This window comes from Rutidosis leptorrhynchoides, chromosome 8 (assembly GCF_046630445.1).
Source record: "Rutidosis leptorrhynchoides isolate AG116_Rl617_1_P2 chromosome 8, CSIRO_AGI_Rlap_v1, whole genome shotgun sequence".
Classification (NCBI taxonomy): Eukaryota; Viridiplantae; Streptophyta; class Magnoliopsida; order Asterales; family Asteraceae; genus Rutidosis; species Rutidosis leptorrhynchoides.
The window spans coordinates 121,228,452-121,256,170 of record NC_092340.1 but is presented as its reverse complement, the minus strand read 5'-3'; the positions used below and the strand labels follow the sequence as shown (position 1 = coordinate 121,256,170).

At 34.3% G+C, this 27,719-nt stretch overlaps 2 protein-coding genes and 1 non-coding gene across 3 annotated transcripts; 2 read left to right on the top strand and 1 right to left on the bottom strand.

The window, feature by feature from the left end:
* Positions 1 to 9,602: 9,602 nt before the first annotated feature.
* LOC139862574 (pentatricopeptide repeat-containing protein At5g15010, mitochondrial-like) lies at positions 9,603 to 11,476 on the top strand. The gene has a single exon (XM_071851191.1). The coding sequence runs from the start codon at positions 9,682 to 9,684 to the stop codon at positions 11,179 to 11,181; it is 1,500 nt and encodes a 499-aa protein (XP_071707292.1). The 5' UTR covers positions 9,603 to 9,681; the 3' UTR covers positions 11,182 to 11,476.
* A 782-nt stretch (positions 11,477 to 12,258) lies between these two features.
* Positions 12,259 to 12,332, top strand: TRNAN-GUU (transfer RNA asparagine (anticodon GUU)). The gene has a single exon. It is a non-coding gene; the product is annotated as a tRNA-Asn (tRNA).
* A 329-nt stretch (positions 12,333 to 12,661) lies between these two features.
* Positions 12,662 to 12,913, bottom strand: LOC139862930 (polcalcin Syr v 3-like). The gene has a single exon (XM_071851555.1). It carries the CDS (start codon positions 12,911 to 12,913, stop codon positions 12,662 to 12,664), a length of 252 nt encoding a protein of 83 aa, XP_071707656.1.
* Positions 12,914 to 27,719: the final 14,806 nt, after the last annotated feature.

The window sequence follows — 27,719 nt, the reverse complement described above, 5'->3', positions numbered from 1 at the left end:
AGGTGGAAATGAATGGGTGAAAGGGGTTTGACCCTTTGACCTAGTCAAGGGTTTGATCCCTTGTCAAGTTTAGTCCCTCAACTTTCGTTCGGGTGAGGGAATTACCTAAACGAGATAATTTAAAACGCGTATCAACGGGAGATGTTATAAACATATAACGGACTTTATATTAGTATAACGGAAAAGTAAATGGAAAAAGGCGGGATGTTACATTTAGCATACAACTTCTCCTTCCGCAACGTCCTTAACACACTCCGCAAATGATGTTCATGTTTCTTCATACTCTTCGAATAGACAAGTATGTCGTCAATGAACACAATTACCGACTTGTCCAACATAGGTTGGCACACTCGGTTCATAAGATCCATGAATGCCGCTGGTGCATTCGTAAGACCAAAAGGCATTACCACAAACTCAAAATGTCCATAACGCGTTCGAAAAGCCGTTTTCTCGATATCTTCCTCACGGACACGCATTTGGTGATAGCCGGACCGTAGGTCGATTTTGGAGAAATACGTTGCACCTTGGAGTTGGTCAAACAAATCGTCGATCCTAGGCGAAGGATAACGATTCTTGATCGTCACTTTGTTCTACTCCCGATAATCGATGCACATCCGCATGCTACCATCTTTCTTCTTTACGAATAAAACCGGAGCGCCCCATGGCGAAGCACTCGGTCGAATAAAACCCTTCTCAAGCAACACTTGGGTTTGATTTAACAACTCTTGCATTTCCGTCGATGCTAAACGATAAGGAGTTTTAGCAATCGGGGTAGCCCCCGGAACCAACTCGATGCGAAATTCAACTTGTCTTTTCGCCGGAACACCCGGTAACTCATCCGGAAAAACGTCTTCAAATTCACTTACCACCGGAATTTCACGAATGGATGGTGGCTCATCTCGAGTATCAACAACATGGGCTAGAAAAGCCATGCCACCACTAACAAGGAAACGACGCGCCCGTGCAAAAGTGCATATCGGCACAAGTCTTCTTCGTTTATCACCGTGAATAATTAACTCTCCCCCACTTGGGGTTTTTACCCGAATAAACTTATCATGGCATGCAATATCGGATCTATTATGATCGAGCCAATCCATACCAATGACGATATCAAAATCACCCAAAGTCATTGGAATGAGATCGATTTTAAAATTTTCGGCACCAAACACAACATTACAATTTTTACACACATCAACCACTAGCGCCGTCTTGCCATCCGCTATTTCAACTTCTACCGGACGACTTAACTTAACTAGCGGTTTATTTAACTTAGGCACGAATCTTGGAGAAACAAACGATAAATTGGCACCACTATCAAATAGGATTCGTGCCGGATTAGAGTTAACCATGAAAGTACCTGAAACGACTTCGTTGGATTGCTTGGCCTCCTCATTCGTCATCAAATAGTTACGACCCCTAGCCGTGCCCGCCGCTTTCTCCAACCGTTTAACATGATCAGTGTTCAAGTCGGGGCACTCCGACCTTCGGTTTCCTTCTTTGTTGCAATTAAAACAAGTGAGCTTGTTTGTTGAAGGAGGCTTTGTACAATCCCGAGCCAAATGACCTCGCACTCCACAATTGTAACAAGTAGGGATAAAGTTCCCGAAACCTCCCTTCTTCACACTATTTACACTTTCGGAACCCTTCTTGTTCTTGTTCTTCTTGTTGGAAAAGTTAGAATGACTAGAACCTTCAAACTTTCTTTTAGAAAAAGTGAAATCGCTTTTTCTTGGAACCTCCGGCTCAAAACCCCGAGCCAATTCAAATAACTCTTCAAAAGACTTAGCCGCTCCACGACTAATCTTACCCTTATACTCATCATTCATGGTACGGTAGAAATCTTTCATCAGCTTGTGATCGTCACCAACATATTCCGGACAAAAACGAGTCTTTGCCAAGAAGGTAGACTTGAGAGTGACCAAGTCCATTGAACCTTGTTGCAAATTGTGCAACTCGTCCCGGATTCTATCAAGATCGGAAGAAGTTCGGTATTCTTGGAAAAATTTCTTCTTAAACTCCTCCCATGTCAAGCTCATGCATTGCTCTTCACCATATAATTTGATTTTATCGTCCCACCACAACTTGCCTTCTTCGCGCAACATGCTAGACCCATACCTCGTCTTCTTCTCGGGAGGACATTCCGCGGTACGGAAAGCTCCCTCGATATCGGAAATCTAACAAGTGCTTTTCAATGGATCCCTCACCCCATTAAACATCGGAGGTTGAGTATCCTTGAAATTTTTGTAGTGGAAGTCCCGCCTTCCACCCCCACCATTACCTTCACCCCCCTCGCCTCGAGGATAAATATTTCTAACTTCCAAAGCCTCCTCTATTGCGGCTTTCATTCGTTCATTTATCATTTCGGTCACTTGTCCATCAACCGACTCTTGGAAAACCTTTCGAACATCGTCAAGAAAATCCTTCTTTAGCCTTTTAAAGATGGCCTCGACCTTGGTCGTGAGTTCAATGTCCTCACTCGTACTTCCGTCATTGGTGTCGTGTCTATTTCTCATCTTCATTCTATAAAACAAAGTACATTAAGCAACGAAACGAAAAGGACTTAACACATACATATATACATATACACCGCACTATCCCATCTTGCTCAACAATCGTCGTACATTGCTTGTTTGACATGATTTGAACCCGTAACAATGGTAGCTAATCATTGTTACGCGAGCACGTCGCATTAACTTGCTAGTACAACGTCTATCTCGCTTGATGTTTGCTAACACAACACAAAACAAATAGCGCAAGGTTAGTTCACATAAACCTAAACACTAATCAACTCCCAGTCTGACCCGTCTCCTACAAGTCCCGCATAAAGCGCGTACACAATAAGTCTAAGTCTAGGCACCTATCTCAAGTCGCCTAAATCCCTTAGACCATGCTCTGATACCACTTGTAACAACCCAAACCAATAACCAACCGAATACGCGAAATAAAAAAAAAAAATTATCAGGGTGCGCGGCGCGCACAGGCCCACATTCAGTTTTGTCCGGTTTTGTCAATTTTCAATTAAAGATCTCCCACTTCCCGACATATTTAGACGAAACGCTTTTCACAACATGTTATAATGGTTAAAACTCACACGATTCAATAATAAAATGAGTTTTACAAAACGGGGCCCACATCGGCCGTTTTACGAGTTTCATACAAAATTTCGAGTTTCGACCATACTAGTTTAAATTCCAAACGACACTAAGAGCATGGTGTTTGCGGTTAAACTACCCACATCTCGGTCAAACTCCAAAAGCTATCACATCCAAAAGCGTCCCCTATCAAACAACAAGCGGAAAATCTCTAATCCAACCGTACGGCCTTACCCTTATCCACGCCCGAGCCTATAAAAAGATAAACAACGAGAGGGTAAGCAAAGCTTAGTGAATGCAATAATTATACATATACATATATAACTTACTTACTTGCAAACACTTACAACATATCCGCATACATACTAGCAACATAATTAGCATACCTTTATAATGTATAACGCTAAATCCTCGATAACATAAGCTAGTATAACAATATCATATAGTGCAACAACACAATACGTTTCAACACAATACATAAGCATTGATGTTCACAACATCCATTAGTATTCGAATCCCAAGGCTAGCTCAACGAATGGTATCGTCAACATCGAACTTAATTTCCATTCGTCCCAATAAATGTGGTATCGTCAACATCGAACTTAAAACCCTCATCGAATTTCACTACAATAGCGGTATGGCTTCGTCAACATCGAACTTTAAATCCATACATGAGGTATCGTCAACATCGAACTTAAACCCTCATCAAAATGTACCAACAATATACTCTAGGATATGGTATCGTCAACATCGAACTTTAACCCATACCCCACAAGCAAATAAATCATATACATACATATATAATTATTCCACTCACCTCAACGATTTGGTGATGATTTTATACTTCCGAATGCTTCAAAGCCGAGTACCTAATACAATAAGTACTCAATCAACAAACAAACTTGTTGGGCTAAACACCAACAATTCACTCAAGCGCATTTAATGACTTAAATGCATTAAATGCCCCATTTTCACCAAAACTGCCCCTTAAGGGTCAAGACCATCGTCAATCACCTAAAAGCTAGTGATTAAGGTCTATCAACACTAACTATAACACAATTAGGGTAATTCATACCCATAATCTCAAACTATGTAAATCATTAACCCCTTTGACTCATTTAAAGTCAACACACCCATTTCGGGTCATCCACTAACCCAACTAACACCCATTTACCAATTAGCTAGGTGTGCTAGTAATTAACTAACCAATTAGGACTCATAACATCAATTAACACTTTGAAGCCCTAAGTTAGTTACCATTGAGTCTTCATGACTCCATCTTACCCAAGAACACCCAAAATCAACAAATATGGGTTTTATGTTCTTCATTTACCCAAACCCCAACCCTACACAAAATCAAAGTAAGGAAATCAAGATTAGAGCTTACCACTACAACCCCAACGTAGCTAGTGAGTAGATAAACGACTTTAATACCCGCACTTTGGCCCGAGAACAACTTTTTCCTCTTGGATTTAAGCTTTCTCACTCAAGAAATCACACTCTCTCTCCAAAATTAAAGTGAAGAAGATAAGGTTGTTGAAAATGGAGTGAATGATATCCCAAGATCTGACCTACTGGCCTCCAATACGTCCACAAGTGAAATTACCAAAATGCCCATCAACTTATCTGAATAAAACAACAGAACCCGACTACAGTGAGGAGTGCGCCAGGCGCACCCGTAAGTGTGCGCTGAGCGCACCCTGCTCAGTTCGCCCTCTGACCTCTGTTTTAATATACAAGGTCACCCACACTTCATGTACCATAATTACACTGATGTACAATTTTTATTAGGGTCTTACAGAAATCGCGCGCCGAAAACGCGCAATGAAAACGCGCGCCGAAATCGCGCGCCGAAAAATCGCGCCAAAAACGCGCGCCGAAAAATCGCGCCAAAAACGCGCGCCGAAAACGCGCAATGAAATCGCGCGCCTTAAAAGCGCCCCGAAAACGGCCGCCAAAAAACGCGCGCCGAAAAACAAATCTTTTGAAGTGAACCCATTTGGGTCTTCAAGTAATTTTTGTATTATGTGATTGGACCCATTTGGGTCTTTAAAATATTTGTTATATTATGTGTTTGGACTCATTTGGGTCTTCAAGTAAACCCAATGGATCAATTTTTAAGACTTTGGGTCCATTTTGCCAGGTCTAGCCGTATTACTTTAGATGGTTTCATCGAAGAAAAGATTCACGGGGCATGTGGAGTATTATTATTTAAAGATTACAACTGCACTACAAGGAAACAAGTTGCTGCTCGCAAAGCTGTTGAAAGAACTTTTGAGATTTTACAGGTTCGTTGGCATATTCTACAACAACCTGCAAAGGCTTACGAGGTGAATCAAACGAGACGGCTTATGTATACGTGCATCATAATACACAACATCATTATTGAAGACAATGGTTGCAAAGGCTTACGAGGTGAATCAAATGAGACGGCTTATGTTTACGTGCATCATACTACGCAATATCATTATTGAAGATAATGGTTACAACCTTGCCGAGAATGATTAGGTTTATGAGCCGGTTCAAAATATGCAACGTACTTGGATCGAAAGGTGCAACGCTCCTGCCAGAAGAACAAGGGAGCAACATGATAGAAAAGTGCACGAAGACTTGCGATCCGATTTAGTTGAACATTTATGGTCTATTCGAAAAAAATGTAATTATAGGAATTTTATTACATAATCTAGTTTATTTTATAAATAAATGTAATTTTAGTTTGTGTTATGAATTTTAATTTAATATTTTATTTTATTATATGATTTTATTTCAATTTAAAACAATAATTAATAATAAAAAATATATTAAACATTTAATTAAAAAAATAAAAAATGGACATCGAAATTGAAACTGGAATAGACACTGTGGACACTTTCACTCATGTCACCGTCAGTTAATTCTAAAGTTCATTTGGATACTAAAATAGACACTCAAAATAGATTACGGATACGTTGTGCTTTTACGTGAACTAACAAGTGTACTAACTGTTCGCGTAATTATGTATTAGATGTATAAATAAAGTTGATTGAATGTTATAAATCAACAATTCTTTAAAAATTTTAATAATATATAGAGAAAAAATTACGCCGTTGGTACCTGTGGTTTGTTCACTTTTTCATCACAACACCTAAACTTTAAACTTTGCATCGTTGGTACCTGTAGTTTCATTAAATTATCTAGTTAGTACCCCAGCTAACGGCCGTTTATTTTTAAAGGTCAACCCCTCACATGTGCCATGCATGTGAGGGTAATTCCGTCCTTTTATTTAATTTTATTCATATAAAATAAAGCCAACTTCACATCGGGATGTTAAAGTATTTACTTAAATAAAATAAAAACTAATTCCACATGAAAGCATCACCTTTAGCATCAGATCTCATTTTTCGAAAGACATTTAATTAATAAAAAGGCAAAAAAACATGCCTTTAAGCCACTACCAGCTTACTCGTTCAATGTTTAAAACTAAAGTCAACATTTGAGCTTTACAAGTAAATGTTTTTTTGTCTCGTCAAATTAGTTAAAGATCAGTTTGATCCGTGTATAAGAAAATGCTTACAAGTCCAAAAACACAAAATGTAATCTAAAGTTGAAAAGCAAGTAGTTTAAATTTTAAGAATTAGATATTAGATGATAAATCAAATAGCTGTGAATTGATTTATTCGAATAAAAAAAATAAACTTGAATTGTAAAGATCCGATTAAAACCATGAATTGTAAATAAACTTCAATTGGCTCTCTCCGTTTTCAGTTTTCACAGCTGCCGTTTAACCACCGCCAACGCTATATCGATTACCGCCATCGTCACCTTCCGGGTTCAAAACTTCCGGTCAGATTTGCAAGTTCCGCCATCGTCACCTTCCGGGTTCGAAACTTCCGGTCAGATTTGCAGGTATCGTCACCTTCCTGGTTTGAAACTTCCGGGTTTGAAACTTCCGGTCAGATTTGCAGTTCCGCCACCGTCACCTTCCTGGTTCGAAGCTTTCGATCTTGATTTGAAGCTTCCATTTTCAAGTAATTTAAAGATTTCGATCATGATTTGAAGCTTCAGTTTTCAAGTAATATTGGGGTAGTTTCTATGGCTCAAGAACATTTTATGCCTTTTGCAGAAATTGACGGATTTGTCCTCACATGCATGGCACATGTGAGGGGTTAACGTAAAACTTTGACGGACGTTTCACCTGGGTACTAATCACACAAGTCTAACAAAACCTAGGTACCAACGACGCAAAATTTAAAGTTTAGGTGTTGTGATGAAAAAGTAAACAAACCACAGGTACTAACGGCGTAATTTTTTCATATATAGATTTGAAATAATAAATCTCTAACTTTTCTTCTGACGGAAAATGATAAATTGAATATAAAAAACTGGAACACGTCATCCAATCGATGAAGAGCCCTCAAAAGTTTATATATTTTTATATTTAAATTAGTTTTTTTTTTTTTTTTTTTTTTTTTGAAAAGCCAAAATTTTTATATCACAAAAACTCACTGATACATACACAAAACCTGTGTCAACTAGATACATCATATATACATGCCTAGACTATACTGAACTAATTCGAAAGTATCGTACTATTCTAATTAATCAAAACTCGACCAGAACTAATGTGCTCCTTAGCCTACTCCTGTCCGATTATGACTAATGAACTTATAAGACGAAGGATTGATCAACTATTGGTGCCACTCGATGTTTACCTTCTTTACTCTTTTGGAGATCCACTCGTAACTTTTGACTTGAATGTCATTGAATAAAGTATCACTCATCTTGATTTGTTATGAAATACCTTTAAGTTTCGATTCTTCCATATTATATAAACACACACCCATTTAACGGCTTGCCAAAGTGACTTACCCAATGTGCCATGAGAGATTTGATCATCTATATTGAACAAGTCGAAAACGCTCGTGGTTGAGAAATTTCCTAGCCCCCACCAACGGTAGATCTTTTCCCAAATGATAAACACATTTTTGCAGAGAATTAATGCATGATCCGTTGATTCTAGGTCTTCATCGCATAAAGGACATCGTACCGAGTGAAGATCTATACCTCGATTATCAAGTTCTACTCTTACCGGAAGTCTTCTCCGTTTTGCGCTCCATACGAAAATGCCGATCGATTGGGGTAACAGCCTGTTCTGATCAGTTTCCGAGGGGTTGCTGTTATGCCCGTGCAGTTTCTCGTCCAGGATCTCTGATAACGTTTTTGTATAGAACCTGCCATCATGACTAGCCGACCATCTCCATTCATCTTGCGTATTGCTCATATGAACCACACTGTTGATATTACAGCTTAGTGCATCCAGGTCTCCCAAGCTTCTGCCTCGTGGGTTTCGGTTCCAATGCCAGGTTAGTGTCGGGTTCCCATCGATCCATACTCTGTCGCTTACTTTGGCCTCTTTACATGCTTCCAACTGATAAAGTCTCGGATATTTGTCTTTGAAACATTGATCTCCGAACCAATGATCTTCCCAAAAAAAAGAATATTCCTGCCTTCACCAATATATCTCACAAAAGAATTGTTAAAGTTATAGCCCCGATTGCCCATATCCCTCCCAATCTTTATAACATCCTTCCAAGGTGAATGACCATATCCAACCCGAGTATGATTTGAATTCCCTAACCCTCCCGCTCGCCGGTAGATACTCTTGACAATTTTGACCCAAAAAGCGTCGGTTTCGGTACGAAACCTCCACCACCATTTACCCAAAAGAGCCCAATTTTTTGCCTTTAAAGACCCGATATTAAGCCTCCCGTCCCCATAAGGTAATAAGATAGATTCCCATTTGACCCATGACATTTTATGCTCACCCCCCGTCCCGCCCCAAAAGAAGTTACGTCGCAAACCTTCGAGTAAATTGATGATACACGAGGGAGCCCGGAATGTGGAGAAGTAGTACAACGGTAAACTGTTCAACACCGATTTTATGAGTGTCAAATGACCCCCGAAAGACACGGTTCTTGCTTTCCAATCCGAGAATCTTTTCATGAACTTCTTAATGATCGGTTCCCAAACCTCCTTTTTAGACATTTTTCCTCCCACCGGTAGACCAAGGTATGTGAAAGGTAGTTTGCCTCCTTCACACCCAATACGGGCTGCCATCTCACCAATATCAGATGTCGAAAAATCCAATCCAATTAACAATATATAATAATCTTTTATATAAGAATTAACGATAACACATAAGGTCATCGTTAAAATATATATAAATTTTCAAAAACTTACATCTAAAAGTCAACAAAACAGCTACGTACAAGTTTTAAAGCATAAAAATGATAGATCTAAGATTGCCGTTGAAAAATCCAATCCAATGAACAATATATAATTTTTTCAGGTTTAATACGATCTTACAAATTATGATTTACTAACAACAACGCTTAAGGTGGTGATTACTAGTCAATTTTAATACGACGTTTATCAGAATGTACAATAATGTGAACGAGTTAAATTCTACAAAATACAAGTATATAACCATCATTAAACGTTAACTCCAAATTTACATTTGTGACCTTTTAATTTCAACTATCACCTTGTCAATCGTTTCTCAATCGTTAGGGTTTCAAGTAACCAAACCTTCAACTTCCACCGGAAAAAAATGTCCGAATACAGAAAACGGCACCGTCACGATTCTCCGTCACGGAATCAAGATCGCCGGACCAGAAAAAGTCCCCATCATTCACCGTCTCCAAATCCCGAGCAACCAACTGGTAAGCGCCCAATTTTTACATCATACATTGACACCCCTAATTTGTCCGTTAAAGTAAAATTACTCTGCGAATCTATCGTAAACACGCCTTCATTAGAATTAGAGCGGGTTTTAAATGATTCCGGACTTAGGGTTTCAACCGAAGACGTTGAAGACGTGCTTAAACTGTCGTACGGCCACCCTGTTTCCGCCATTAAGTTTTTTCGGTGGGCCGGGTATCAATTAAATGATAGACATAGTCCTTATTCATGGAATTTAGTAGTTGATATGTTAGGAAAACATCGGTCGTTCGATGCAATGTGGGATGCCGTTAAATCGATGAAACAAGAGGGGATACTTTCGTTAGCTACATTTGCGTCGATTTTCGGTAGTTATGTGATAGCTGATAGAGTTAAAGAAGCTATTAGAGCATTTGAAGTGATGGATCAGTACGGTTGTTTGGCGGATATTGTAGCGTTGAATTCGCTTTTTAGTGCTATTTGTAGAGATGGTAAAACTGTTGATGCTAGTGAGTTTTTAGATTCTGTTAAAAGTAAGATTAAGCCCGATGCGGATACGTATGCGATATTATTGGAAGGTTGGGAGAAGGAACGAGATGTAGTTAACGCTAAAAGAACGTTTCGTGATATGGTTGATGAAATTGGGTGGGAGCCTAGTAATTTTCCAGCTTACGATTCGTTTTTAAATACGTTATTAAAAGGTTCTGGTGGAATTCGTGAAGCTTTGAAGTACTTTGAATCGTTGAAGGAAAGGAGTTGTTATCCAGGAACGGTGTTTTTTAAGGCTGCGTTAAATGAAGCTGCTACAAAAGGTGATTTGAAATCTGGCATATTGTTATGGGACGGGTTGACAGTACAAAATGGTTTTAAAATTGATACTGAATTGTATAATTCTATGATATTGTTGTATGTTAATGTTGAAGAAGCTGAGCTGGCTAAAAAAACATTAGATGAGATGGTGTTAAATGGTGTTTTTCCTGATAGTGACAGTTATAATATTCTGTTACAGTATTTGTTAACGGTTAGGATGTTAAAAGAAGCGCAAGTGATGTTTAGTGAGATGAATAGGAACGAGTTTGTGCCAACACATGGTAATTGTTGTATGGGAATTAGGGTTTTTTTAGATGGTGGTGATCCGTATACGGCTATAAAAATATGGAAATGTATGGTTGAGAATTACGAATCGGATTTTGAGGAAACGGGGAATGTTTTGGTTTCTAGGTTACGTGATCTTAATCGTTTTCCTGAAGCGGTTAAGTATGCGAATGATATGATTGATCGAAAGATTAAGTTGAGTTCTGCTACGTTGGCGATGTTGAGACATAGTCTTGCAAAAGCTGGAAAAGGATCTGTTTATGATGAAATGTTTAATAAGTGGAAGCTTATCTAGGTTGTTAGTTTGTTGTGTTTTTTGTGCCAGATTCGAATGTGGTTATATGATTGTTTTAGGATTGAGTTTAAGGTTTGTCTATACAAGATGCTATGTGTAATGCTCCATTTATGAGAGAAGATATGGATTGATTCAACTCCATTCTTATTTCGTATGGATTAATATTCGATATCCTGAATGTAGCATAGTTGTAGTTTTGTTAGATAACAGTTCTCTTGTTGGTTACAAATTAACAAACCTATCTAGCTTTCGCTTTTGACCTATGCAATTTTACATCTCTTTATGAGTGTAGCTTCTTCTCTGTATGTTTTTTTATTCTCTATCTGGTTTGTGACTTTTGAATCATACCTGTATCTGGAAGTAGTTTGTGTGTGTGTGTGTGTGTTCTTCAATATTTTATTTAGCTCATCGATTAGAAAGGGTTCTAGTATACTTTCGTGATCAATATTTCATGTACATTTTACCTCGCAAGCACGGGATTGGGTATTGTTGCTGTTGAACAATGCAAATTGCTCATTTGTTTATGGTACCACAGATTGCTTTGTCAACACGACGTTGGTGATGGAATGGATATATTGATGAATGGTTGGATATGTTACTCTATTACGTCTCCTATGAAGGTCATTGTCGAAGTTGCACTTGTACTTGAGGCGCTTTTGCTGGTTAATTGAGTTAACATTCCGATACAACTAAGTCATCTGCTCCGATGACCAGTGCGGAAACAGTTCCAATTTTTTACTACTAAAACTGGATTTAGGTTGTTGGCCTTCCAATTTGCTTGTATCGGGCAGATCCAATAAACTAGGTCATCTGCCCCGATGACCAATTATAATGTATTTATACGATTTTTTAAGCTATTACTGTATACTCTGTATTATTTTTTTAAATTTTTTTTTTTTTTTTTACTTTTTACAGCAGAGGTTCAAAAGTTGATTTGGTTTTGTATTAGTAGTGGAATGGATGAGGCGCTCAAAAGATGAAAATTATTTCTTTCCCGTGACGACTATGAATGGGCAAATTAAAAAAAATTCCACTTCGAATTGTTATCAAGTATAAAGGAATAAAATACGAAATGTAGCTGGAATAGCTCAGTTGGTTAGAGCGTGTGGCTGTTAACCACAAGGTCGGAGGTTCAAGCCCTCCTTCTAGCGTTTACTTTTTTTACATTTTTAATGATAGATCATATTAATCAAAATGGCCAATATATAATAATCATATCATATGTTTCAATAAACAACTCCTATGAAATTTGAAAATCGAAATGAGCACGGTTTCCTTTCATAAACAACTCCTATCAAAATAAGCACGGTCTTTATGTCAAATAATTTCACTTTCCTGCTTAAGAATTGAACCAATATTCTAAATGGCTTCGACTAGCAATAGGACATAACAAATTACATGGAGAAAAACTTGCAACTCTTCCTCATAACAACTTTTTGTTATACCACGAAGAAATTTCCTACTGATAATAACCGTACAATCATACTACCTTCACAACATCCTTCATTAGTCCCTTGTTAGCATTACAAAAATCAATGTACTCTTGATAAGAAATAAACCCATCACCATCAGTATCGATTTCAGCCATCATACGTCGAACTTCATCAGGTGATACAGAACCGAGCAGTTTCAAAGCTTCTCCAAGTTCTGAAGACGAGATCTTTCCATCACCGTTGGTATCAAATTTCTTGAAGATACGTTCTAGGTGAGCCTGCAGATCGTCATCTGCCATTTCGGTATAATAATTGGTCGCACAGAGTCTTTGCTTTTATGTACGTAATTTGTTTGTGTGGTGATCTTTTTGGGAAAAGATTAAGGAATGTATAGGCTTATAAAATGGTGGTTTGAGATAAAAGTTGTGGCAGTCCTAAAAATTTGGAGTGTAAACAAAACTTGGATCACTAAATTGTCCAAAATGAAGGGGTTAAAGATAGTCCTTACATTTTTTAACAATTTAACAGTGTTCATAATTTGAAATTCTCTTTTAATACATTTGTTTGTTTGTTGATATTTGATTAATTCCTTGTCGTGCAAATATTTACGGTACATAAACTTGTATCCTTTTATACTAATTCTAATTTTATAAGTGAACCAACCAGTGTTATTCTTATTCAAAATCTATTAATTTGTATTTATGACACATTCATCCTTGATGGTTTTGTATAAGAAACAACTAGCTTAATGTAGAGACCCGTCCTAATCCATCTGGACGAAGTTCATATCGATTATAAACGATTCACAATAGTTGATTTCATTGCGAGGTACTTGACCTCTATATGATACATTTTACAAACAGTGCATTCGTTTTTAAAAAGACAAACTTTTAATACATTGAAAGTTGACGGCATGCATACCATTTCATAATATATCTAAACTATAAATGACTTGATAATAATCTTGATGAACTCGACGACTCGAATGCAACGTCTTTTGAAATATGTTATGAATGACTCCAAGTAATGTCTCTAAAATGAGCAAATGTACAGCGGAAGATTTCTTTCATACCTGAGAATAAACATGCTTTAAAGTGTCAACCAAAAGGTTGGTGAGTTCATTAGTTTATCATAAACATTCATTTCCATCATTTTAATAGACCACAAGATTTTCATTTCTCATAAATATACGTCCCATGCATAGAGACAAAAATAATCATTCATATGGTGAACACCTGGTAACCGACATTAACAAGATGCATATAAGAATATCCCCTATCATTCCAGGAAATCCTTCGGACATGATAAAAACAACATTGAAGTACTAAAGCATCCGGTACTTTGGATGGGGTTCGTTAGGCCCAATAGATCTATCTTTAGGATTCGCTTCAATTAGTAGATCGGTTTACTAATTCTTAGGTTACCAAGCAAAAGGGGCATATTCGGCTTCGATCATTCACCCATATAATGTAGTTTCAATTACTTGTGTCTATTTCGTAAAACATTTATAAAAATTACTTCTCAGCCCAAAAATATAAAGGGTAAAAAGGCAAATGAAACTCACCATACTGTATTTTGTAGTAAAAATACATATGACTATATTGAACAAGTGTAGGTTTGGCCTCCGATTCACGAACATATATCATTCATATATATATATATATATATATATATATATATATATATATATATATATATATATATATATATATATATATATATATATATATATATATATATATATATTAAAATATATAATCGTAATTGAACAAGTTTATATATAATTTGTTATTTATTTAGATTAATATTTATATAAAATTTAATTAATACTTATAATATATTATATTACTTATTTGATATATAAATTAATTAACGTTATATCAATATAAATGATATTATATTAGTTAAACACAATATTAAGTAATATTAGTATAATTATGTAATAATTATATTTTCGTACAAATTTCTTTTGTTTGCAATTTAATAGTTTCCAAAATAAAAATAATAATAATAGTTATAATACTAATATAAATAATGATGGTGATAATAATATCTTTAATAAAAATGATAATAATGATAAGATAAAAATGATAATTTTTATTGAAATACTATTTTGGATAATAACGGTAATTTTAACAATAATAGTTTTAATAGTAATTTTAGTAATCATACTAAAACCTATTTTAATGTTTAAATGATAATTCTCATAATGATACTTTGTGATATTAGTAGTAATAATGATAATACCTATTTTAGTAAAAGTGACAGATTTCATATATTGATACCTTTCATACTGATAATACTAACTATACAAATAACACTAATAATAATAATTATAATTCTTGTAATAATAATAATAACTAATAATGATAATCATAACAATAATTTTAAGGTTCATCATACTTAATAATAATACTAGGAAGTATTAATTATAATAACAATAATAACAATAACAAAAATAATATTAACAATTAATAGTAATTATAGTAATAATAATAAGTTTTAAAATGGAGAACTACCTAAACAAACTCATTTTAAAAAGAAGATGCCCTGAACCGGGCTTGAACCCGCAACCCCTCGTTCGCACACATCACTCCTTAACCATGGCTCCGTAATTGTTTTTTTGATTTGAATGGCAACCCAGTTGAAATGACCAGTCCTAATCCATCTGGACGAAGTCACCAACAACTGGTTCCATTGCGATGATCGACTCCAAATACTGTCTTTAAAATGAGCAAATGCACAACAGAATGTTTCTTTCATACCTGAGAATAAACATGCTTTCAAGTGTCAACCAAAAGGTTGGTGAGTTCATAAGTTTATCATAAAACAATAAAGTTCATCATTTTGATAGACCACAAGATTTAAATCCTGCATGGTACAAATGGGCCCGAATCCTATACCCACATGTAATGTACATGCGATATCTTTTAAATACAGTACACCTTTCTCGTGTACGCAACCATTTTTCATGAATCTTAGTAACCGTACACATATCTCGTGTACAAAATATAATACACATAACCTGTGCATAAAAATAATTCTCTCGATATATAACATTCACATCAACTGGTGGCAATTATCATGTCCACATAATCCAATGGTGGCAATTATCATGTCCACATAATTCAATGGTGGCAATTATCATGTCCACATAATTCAATAATAATTCGCAGAACTTCTGTCTGCATAATAATTCATTCGAGGAATGTTTTGCTTGTGTCTATCTCGTCAAATATTTATAAAAGCATTTCATGTATTCGCAGTTCAAAATATATATTCAAAGGCATTTAATAAAGCAGTTGTAAAAACAGCGCATGTATTCTCAGTCCCAAAAATGTAAAGAGTAAATGGGAGTAAATGAAACTCACCATACTGTATTTTGTAGTAAAAATACATATTACAAACTGAACAATGCAGGGTTGGCCTTGGATTCACGAACCAATATTATTCACATATATATATATTAAAACATATAATACTAATCAAATAAGTTTATATATTGATATTATTAATATACTTGTTAGTTTAGTATATCATATGCATTAAATATAGTTTTACATAACTAATTGTTATTTGGTACAATAATATTAATAATAATAAATAAATAGTTATGTTATCTTATCATAATAATAATAATAATAATAATAATAATAATAATAATAATAATAATAGTAATAATAATGTTAAAAATAATAATAATGATAATAAAAATATTGTTAATAAAAATAGTAATGATGATAATAATAATAATGATATTTATAATAATCATAGTAGATTTTAAATAAAGTGATAAGTTTAATAATAACGATAATGAAAATAATAATTTTTATAAATATACATAATACTTAATAAAAATAATAATAGTAATAAATATGGTAATAATAATAATAATAAGATAATAATAATAATAATAATAATAATAATAATAATAATAATAATAATAATAATAATAATAATAATAATAATAATAATAATAATAATAATAATAATAATAATAATAATAATTAGAACACTACCTCATAAAGCTTTTCTAAAAAGAAATGTCCCATACCAGACTCGAACCCCCGACCTCTCGCTAACCCATAACTCTCCTTAACCAAGCCTCTGTTACTTCAATTTTGAGTAAACTCCTAGATTCAATCTATTTAGTCCGTCCCTCTATTAAATCCAACATAGAAACAACGAATATTAGAGAGCATTAGCTCATCATCGTTTGTCACCTTCCAGCCCAATTCAATCGGATCACGGCCCATCTAGAAGAAATGAAACACAGGTCCAACAACCAAGTCCACAATACTAATCCACTTAAACATAATTAATCCACCAACATCCCGATCTAAAAACAATTAGTAAACCCAAAACGTATAATACGGAGTACATGAGGTTTTCTATCATAATATCATCAAAATCAAATTATCATCATCATCGTTAATATCATTGTGCATTACAGATCCTCCATAATCTCCTCATCACCATTTTAATCTTACACCTAATAATATGAACACCCTCATCATTTCTCTTAATTGTAATACGCGTTTCATCATCAACATAAAATCATGTATCATATTTCACGACATAATATCATCATATTATATCATTATCAAGTTCATCATCATCGTAATATATACTATAAGCATTATTCTATTTGATCTCCACTTCTATCTCCAATATGATTATTATTAATTCACTAATACCATATGACATCAACTTTGAAAAGAAAAATAAATAAATAAATAAATGATACCTAATATCAAAGTGTCGGCCATGATAAGGCTTGGATTCATCTCACCATAATACCGAACCCCCAATCATTCCAACTACTTTCCAAAGAATTTCCTTTACACGACGTACAAATTGAGTTGATTAACCAAGTATTCATCAGCCCACCACAAGAAAAAGAAAAAAAATGGCACGTTCTAGTTTTCCCTTTTTAGACAAGAGCTGATGGAATAGATAGTGGAATTAGTTGTCTTTGTCTGCCACATGATTTCATTTAGCTCCACTAGCATAAATTGTTACCAAGAAATGATTATGCGATATGTTAAATATTCCCAACGTCCAAATAGACAACTCCAAACTGTGAATATATATATCAACCCACCTTTCACCCTTTTGAAAGCTAAGAAGAGCAGGAGAAACCTCTCGATCAGAAACAGAAGAACTAGAAGTTGGAACATGTAAACCGAAGTAGTTACAGTTAATAATTCGAAGGGTAGTTGCAGTGGAAGGGAAATATACAGTGATGGTTATTTGATGATGGTGTCGAAAAGTTTTGGTGTTTCCCAGCTATAGTAGCAGCCTGCTTTTGAGTCGTTAGATGGTAATAGTTGCTGCTGTTTTTGAATCGTTGTTTATGCAGAAGAAAGGTGGCGAAATGGGTCACAAGCAGAAGCAAACTATATTTGTTTGTGGTTGGTGTTCGACAAAATAGAAATATCATGATGACCTTAGTTAACGGGCGATGGTGATAAGGTGATGCTTGTTTGAAGAAAGTGGTTGTGATCAATTATGAATTTATGTGGGTTTGTTTGATGTAAGTCTGTATATGTATATATGAGATTGAGAGATAGATAGTTTAATTAATCATAATATAATCATTTAATTTATTACTCATAATTGGAACCGACAATTCCTTTTTCCCATTTAACTTCTAGCAACTTGACATGGAATCTCATAGTAAGGTAATCAGGAAAAGAAAATAAAAGTTGAAGTGGTTGCAACAGATTTTTGGTTATATTTGCATCGAATTCGTTTTGGTACAGAATTATAGATAAAATCCAACACCTACTAAAGATTGATAATGATAAAAACAGATTCAGTATTTATTTATTGTTATTATGTACCTTCCGTATTTATATTTACATATACACCTTATTTATTTATTTATTTAACTGCATCCATATATCTATCTATATATCTAATCTGTATATGTAATTTATAGATTAATCTGTATTTTATGTATGTATACAGCGTATATATTTATGTATCAGTATCCATGTATTTATACATATATATATATATATATGTATATATATATATATGTATATATATATATATATATATATATATATATATATATATATATATGTATATATATATGTATATGTATATATATATATATGTATATGTATATATATGTGTGTGTGTGTGTGTATATATATATATATATATATATATATATATATATATATATATATATAAAACTGAATGTTGTATATGTGTATGTTTAATTTATAGTTAGTAAACATTAATACTAATTCTATTATCATTTAAAATAATATTAATATTAATATTAATAATTAAATTTATAATTTTACTACTAGTTTTAATGATATTCATAATAATAATAATAATATAACAAATCAAATATATCAAACTAAATTAATAATACTGATATTAATAATATTTATGAGAGTAATAATATTAATATAACAATTATGTTTTAACTTGTATCATATATTAATTATGTATTATTCAATAATCATATTATAATTTTTATAGAATATTTATTATTTATAATTTTTATTTATTTTACGATATACCTATAATAAAAATTATCTATAGAAATCATATATGTCCATATATGATTTATTCTAAAATATACATAATTATTTTATATCTTATTTTTACATTTTTTTTTATTTTTTTTAATGTTTAAGTTATATTTTATAATTTTCAAATTACTATATATTTTTACCTTTATTTATGTATATATAAATATATACATATTTATTTACAATTCAATTGTTCGTGAATCGTCGGGAATAGTCAAAGGTCAAATATATACATGAGCACAGTTCAAAAGTTTTAAGACTCAACATTACAGACTTTGCTTATCGAGTCAAAATCATATCAAGATTAAGTTTAAATTTGGTCAGAAATTTCTGGGTCGTCACAGTACCTACCCGTTAAAGAAATTTTGTCCCGAAATTTGAGTGAGGTCGTCATGGATAACAATAAAATATGTTTTCATGACGAATATGAGTTTATAAATAGAGTTTTATCATCATTGAGTAATATAGATAAAAAAATAATTCGATTATTCGAAGAGTACGAATGAAGCTATCACAAAAGAGTGAAATGAATAAATGAAGTTTCATTTTAACTTTTGACGTTGCCTTGGTTGAATTTAGAAAATGAGGTGCATCTTAACTTTTGACGTAGTCAGGGTTGAATTCCGGAATTCAAGAGATTTAAAGAAAATCTTTGAAATATAAAAGATTTGATTCTTCGGCGAATAAGGAAATTAAAATCTCTATAATTAAATACGGTGATCTGCCTCGATTACTCTGTCTGATATTTCTATTATAAATTAAACTTTTCCGTTCCATTATTTTCACCATTCCTATACCTTCTTTCTTAATTCTTACATCCAAAAGATTGTGAAAATGCTTATCCAGTTCTGATCCTTGTCCTTATTCTGACTATCGCCACAATCATTCTCCTTTTCCAACTTCCACCTGAGGAATCTGTTTTCTTCTACTTCGCCCTTGGGGTTATAGTGTTTTTAATTCTCCCGTGTCTTTATGTTGCGATAAACATTGACATACACGGTTTGTAATTTTCGTGTTGTTATCGGGCTTTATATCCTCCCTTATATTTCGGAGCTCCAAGCTTTTGTTTTTTTTTTCTCTTCCCGACTTTAAATCAAGCGAATAATGATCCAGAATTCATAGATATGAATTTCGAAATGAACATAGTTAATGTTCTAAGAAAGAAATGGTAATAGCACGATCTTGATTCGTCAAATTACCAGAATATCCGGGAAAGATAGAACTATCAAGAAAATATGTTCTTGATATGTTTATATATCAGGTAAAATGTAAGAGTCGTGTAACATGGCGCATGATGACGTTATAATCTGTGAATCATCATGTCCCATTTAGAAACTCAGCATGACTTACTGTAATATAATCACGTTTGTGATGTCCCCGTCAAAACACTTAACGGCTCCGTCACTTGGTCCCACAGCTTGATCATAACTCTATATGAATTTAATAAATAACCTTGCATTCTTTATTTGAAAATTGATTTCCTATAAAGGAAACCTACCAAAATGTGTAAGTTTAGAAAAACCATACATTATTACTTAACCAAAAGTTGACCAAAACAAAGTCAACAACATCCACTATTAAATGTATCAACATAGAATGCAAGTTAATCTTTAACAAAAGCTGCCATCATAAATATGCAGACTCTCTAAGCACAGCGGAAGTAATCAATCATGAACCTGAGAATAAAACATGCGAGTAACTGTCAACAAAAATGTTGAGTGAATTATAGGTTTAATATTGTAAACAATATCGAATTTAAACCATAAAAATTTATGTTTGAAAACATAAAAACCCCTTTTCGAACCACAAAATTATATGCTAGAAAACATATAAAAACATTATTCCATTTACCGTGAGCCACCTGGTAACCACTTAACCATTTATTTACCCTTGCCAAACACAATAAATAATATACACCGAACAAGTGTATCTTTAACGAAATACGAAGTACTAAACATTCCGATTATAAATTGCTAGCGCGACTAGCTCGAAATGGGGTTGTCAAAGCCGATAGATCTATCCGTAGGTTTCGCGTTCACCAGTAGAAACCAGTGATTACAATTACCAGATTAGGGAATATTTTTGTTCGACTCACAATGAATAATTTAAACCAACTTCCACATGTGTCCAAAATATAAAATAAATTGCATGTATTCTCATCCCAAAAGATTTAAAATAGAAAAATGGGACTATAACTCACCTTAATAGCAAACGAAGTAACCACACAAATATGCGAACATCAAATGAATTAAAGTGATCAGGAATGATCACAACGCCAACCTATAAATAAAACAGGTAGATATAAATAACTAACTTAGGTCAAGTCTTAGTATGATAGCTATTGTACATGTTGCAAGTAGTCATAGAACAATACTCACTATGCATCGGTTTGATCGGAACAGCTTACGGACACACACTTTCTATTTTTAGAAAGTTTCTATTTTTAGCAGGTTTCCATTTTTGGAAAGTTTCTATTTTTGGAAAGTTTCTATTTTTGGAAAGTTTCTATTTTAGGAAAGTTTATAAGTTAGGAAAGTTTCCTTAATTAGAAAGTCAACAAAAGTCAACTGAAAGTCAAAGTCAACCGAAAGTCAACTCAAAAGTCAACCTTGGTCAAACATAGTCAACATTAATTTAAAAGTGTAAGTTAAAATAATAATGTAGTTATAATGTTAATGAAAGTTAAATATATCTAATTATGTCATAACATAAGTTTAATTAAATTAAAATGAATTATTAAAGTTAATATAAGTTTAAATGATATAATTAATATAACATAAGTATTTAATTAATTAATTAAATATTAGTCATAATGTAAGTATTATTAATTAATAATAAATTTTAAATCATATCATAAGTATTATTAATTAATAATGAATTATTAATCATATCATAAGTTTCTAATTATAATTATTAAATCATAAGTATTTAATAATTAAATTATAATTAAATAATAACTAAGCCTTATAATAATTAAATAATTAATTAATTTTTATTATAAGTCTTATAATAATAATCTTATAATATAAGTTTAATACTTACCATAAGTATTTTTCATTAATAATAAAAGTATTATTAATCATAAGTTTAATTAAATGTTTAATTAAATCATAAGTAATTTAATAAATGATATAATAAATATATATCATAAGTCTTAAATTAAATTAATTAATTTTTATATCATAAGTAATTTATTAATAATGAAAATCATTATTTATATCATAAGTTATAATTAATAACCATAAGTTTTAATTAAAAGTTCATTGGGTCATAACTTGAGCCCCGGGAATCAGTTTTCGGCGAGCCTTGTATATATTTTCTCCTAACCAACCTAACCGACACATTGGTACACTCAAGAACACCCCAAGAGCAGTCCAAAAGTCATGGTGATCAGCCATGTCACCACTTGGAACTTCAATTCAATCAAAATCGTGTTTTAGCCATAACGGGTGATTCGTGGCTTGGATTTAGATGACCCGAACATGAAAGTTCATCCCACCATTGATCCTAACTCACTAAAACACCCTAAAGTCACCAAATATGGTCACAAAGTCGGACCAAACCTGGTTCATAACAATATCACATTTCAATTTCAACTAAATACCATTTTGATCAAATCTAGGGCTCCGGGAATCGAAACGACATGAATCCGGAGTCTAAAATTAATGTCTTGATGAGAGGAACTCATCTAGATACTTTATTTTAACTTTTATAACAGTAATAATAACGGAAAGACACGAATTAGCTGCTGTCCCAACTATATCAAACCGAAAACATATGTATTCGAGTAATTCTACGCATACCATCAACAATACAATAACATATGATCATCATACTACTAATATAACATATAAAATCAGTAAAATATGTGAAAAATTAAAAAGCTAGGATTAGAGTTTATACCCTAATCAAGAATTGATTAATATGAACGCGTAGAGAAGAACAAGAGAAATCCGTTGATGCTAAAAGCCCTAAATTCCAAGCTTGAATTGATTGAAGATGATGATGACCATGTTGATGGTGATGGGACGGCCAAAAGGAGGAAGGGAGGAAGAGAGAGTGAAATAAAATTGTGTTTAGGTTAAATGAAAAGAGTTTTGATCAAATTAGCACATGTAATCTCCAAAATTCAAGAATTAACACAAAACCCCCTCCCCCATTAAGGGATTCGACCGAAAATGATAGGGTGGGCTCCACTTGTGGGCCACCTTGAAGTATAGACTAAAATCTCTTAGCCCGAATGCCCGAACGAAGCCCGAAACACGAAAACGTCATTACGCGATTAATTATTCGGAGAGATAACAAATACGCGATGAATAAAATATATAAATACTATATATAAATATATGACATTAAAATATCATATTTAAAATAATTAGGATTTAAAATCCCAAAAGCTCGACCGTTGGTTTGAAAACCGAAAAGATTCGCCGGATAGAAATCCGCGACACGTAGAAACGTATAACTTAAAATATGAATACAAATATTCATTTAACACATAATAATTAATATATTATTACAAAAATAATAATATAGGTCATAGAAATGACGTGGCACGAATAACAGTTAACGGACGTTAAATGATTAACGGTAAAAGATAACGAAAAAAGTAGGGTCGTGACAGTACCTTCCCGTTACGGAAATTTCGTCCCGAAATTTAAGCAGGTGCAGGGGTTGACTCAGCATCTGGGAACAAATGCGGGTACTTCTACTTCATCTAATCTTCACGCTCCCAAGTGAACTCGGGACCGCATCTGGCGTTCCATCTAACTCAAACAATAGGAATCCTACTCGGTTTAAGAGTCTTAACCTCTCGATCCATAATTTCAACAGGTTCCTCAATAAAATGAAGTTGCTTATCAACATGAAGTTCCTTCAGAGGAATAGTCTTATCGGCCTCGGCCAAACACTTCATTAAATTCGATACACGAATAACATCATGAATAGTACTGAGTTCTTGTGGCAATTTCAAACGATAAGCCACTGGTCCAACTCTCTCAATAATCTCAAAAAAAGGTTCAACAAAACGAGGATTCAACTTTCCCCTTTTACCAAAACGTATCACGCCCTTCCAAGGTGATACCTTCAACATAACACGATCACCGACCTGAAATTCAATATCGTTTCTTCTCTTATTGGCATAGCTCTTTTGCCGACTTCTGGCGGTTCTCAATCTTTCCTTAATCTGTACGATCTTCTCGGTAGTCCCATGAATAATTCCTGGACCTGGGAGTTGAGCATCCTCAACCTCATTCCAATAGATAGGAGACCTACACTTTCAACCATACAGAGCTTCAAACGGTGCGGCTTTAATACTTGCATGATAGCTGTTATTATAAGAAAATTCAGCTAGCGGCAAATATCTATCCCACCCATTACCAAGATCAATAACACACGCTCGCAACACATCTTCTAAGGTTTGAATGGTCCTTTCACTCTGACCATCCGTCTGCGGATGATAAGCAGTGCTCATATCTAACTTAGTTCCCAAGGCATCTTGTAAGGATTGCCAAAACCTCGATGTGAATCGACTATCTCGGTCTGAAATAATAAATATAGGGACACCATGCCTCAAAACAGTCTCCTTCAAATACAAACGAGTAAGTTTCTCCATCGAATCTGTTTTCTTAATTGGCAAGGAACGAGCTAACTTTGTGAGTCAGTCAACAATAACCCAAAATGTATCATAACCACCTACAACTCTCGGTAACTTCGTAATAAAATCCATTGTAATGCTTTCCCACTTCCACTCGGGAATTTCAAGTTGCACCAAAAGTCCTGACGGTTCTGATGTTCAGCTTTAACCTTAGCACAGGTCAAACACTTAGCCACATACGTAGCCACATCAGCCTTCAAATGAGGCCACCAATATAGCTCCTTAAGATCATGATACATCTTTCCTGAATCAGGATGAATAGAGTACCTAGACTTATGAGCCTCCTCTAGAACAAGTTGTCGCAGATCACCAAACTTTGGAACCCAAAGGCGTCCCGCAAAATACCGAGTACCATCGGTTCGTACCTCTAACTGTTTACTCAAGCCTCGGACCTTCTCGTTACAAAATTCTCCTCCTTCAAGGCTTCTTATTGAGCTGCAAGAATCTGCCTTGCGAGGTTTGTTCGAATGGTCATATTTAAGGCCCTAAACCTATGAGGTTCAGTCCTCTCTTTACGACTTAATGTATCGGCCACAACATTAGCCTTCCCCGGATGATATAAAAGTTCACAATCATAATTGTTCAACGTCTCAATCCATCTTCGTTGCCTCATATTCGACTGTTTCTGATCAAGGATATGTTGAAGGCTTTTGTGATTAGTGTACACAGTACATTTGACCCTATATAAGTAATGTCTCAAATCTTGAGTGCGAACACAACAGCTCCCAATTCTAAATCATGGGTTGTATAATTCTGTTCATGAATCTTTAACCGTCGTGTCGCGTAGGCAATGACTTTCTTTCACTGCATCAAAACACAACCCGAGTCTCGGTACGAAGCATCACTATAGATAACAAAATCATCATTACTCTCAGGTAGTGATAATATCGGTGCAGAAGTTAACTTCCTCTTCAGAGTCTGGAAAGCAGACTCTTGTTCACTCTTCCACTCGTACTTCTTCTCCTTATGCGTTAAAGCAGTCAGAGGTTTCGCTACTCGTGAAAACTCTTGTGTGAACCTTCTAAAATAGCCTGCCAAACCTAGGAACTGACGAATCTGAGTAGGAGTTTTCAAAATTTCTCACTTCTCAATTACCTCAATCTTGGCAGGATCAACTTGAATTCCCTGGTTACTAACAATATGTCCAAGGAATTGAACTTCTCTTAATCAAAAAGCACACTTAGAGAACTTGGCGTACAACTCTTCTTCTCTCAATAAATCAAGCACCAACTTCAAATGTTCTTCGTGCTCTTCATCTCTCTTAGAATAAATAAGGATGTCGTCGATGAAAACAATAACGAATTTATCCGGAGCTCAATCCGGACGGCATAACAAGAAATTCGCAGTGACCATAACGGGTACGAAAAGCGGTTTTTGGAATATCAGTTTCTTTAGTCCGCGGTTGGTGATAACCGGACTGAAGGTCAATCTTAGAATAAATGAACGAACCTTGAAGTTGATCGAACAGATCATCAATTCTCGGAAGAGGGTAACGGTCCTTAACTGTAAGCTTGTTCAACTCGCGATAATCAATACACCATCGGAACGAACCACCTTTCTTATTCACAAACAAAATAGGAGCTCCCCAAGGGGACGAACTGGGATGAATGAAATATAGTTGCAACAATGAAGGAAGAAATATATGGAGTAGTCACATAAGTGGCATAGATATTTAAGGCAATTCTCTCAAGGGAGATAACGAGGATCATGGACTTCAAAGTATATTTTCATTACATTTCCGAAAGGAAGACGTACGAAAGGTGTGATATTTTAACGAGAGTGAACTTCCTTGTACAATGAGCGAGGAAATCTAGGATTCATCCATATTCTTAAACTTATATGCGGATGAAAGGAAACGTGAATCGTGGACTATAAAGAATGGCCGACTCCAGGTGAGATGAATCTCCAAAAATAATTTTGTGCACCTCAAAGTATTGAATCCTAGGATTGATGTTTACGAGGGTGTTGCGGTTGACAGCGAATATTGAGAGTAGAAACTCCTCAAACGGTCTAGTGTAATATATATCCATGGTACCCACTATAACAACAGTTAGGGTAGAAACCCACCTAGCGCCTTTTCCACAATAGGGTGACCACTGAGTGTACCCTAGAAAATTGATTTATCGGTCCGCGTTTCGGCCATGTCCAACCATAAGAGGGAAAATTTTATGAACGCGAAGACTCTCGCACAAATTTTATAAAACCGACATCCAAACTGGTGTAAGAGTTTCTATCAACGAACTTAATGGTAAGTTTCATCCTTAAACGGAGAATAAGAAGAACCGTGATCCAAACACTCTGTAGAGTAATGCAAAAATTTGATAAGATCAATCAAACGGGGTTTTGAAAAAGCTTTAAACATTTGATGCGACATCATAAACGGAGCGAAGTTCTTAGTAATTTAGAAGTATGTACAACGTGTACCATTTTATATAAAACAATTTGACTTAATCAAACAGCTCAATAAATGAGTGGTTTAAAATAATTTTTGAAGGTATGATTTAGTATATACTAGCCAAAATAGGTAAGGGTAAATTTATTCATTTGAATCCATACGTACATATATGATTTTATAATTTGTATACATGACAAAATATTTCATTACTTCTATTCACCCATAAATCCCGTGAGAACTGCCCAATTAAACAAATGTGTAAAACTCCTGATGATAAACAGAGTATCTGTATTCAGAGGTTACAAGTTGAAGTAAGATCGTGGAAGAACGAGTAAAGGACTTAAATGACATAATGTTACGAGGTCATGAAAACCAATGAGTTAAATGTTGTCTTGACTAATATCAGGACATAAGTCCTTGGGCCAAAACTGTTCCCGAGCGAAGCTGTTGCTAACAAGCGAGTTATGAAGGATAGAGCATGAGATAGATAATCCGGT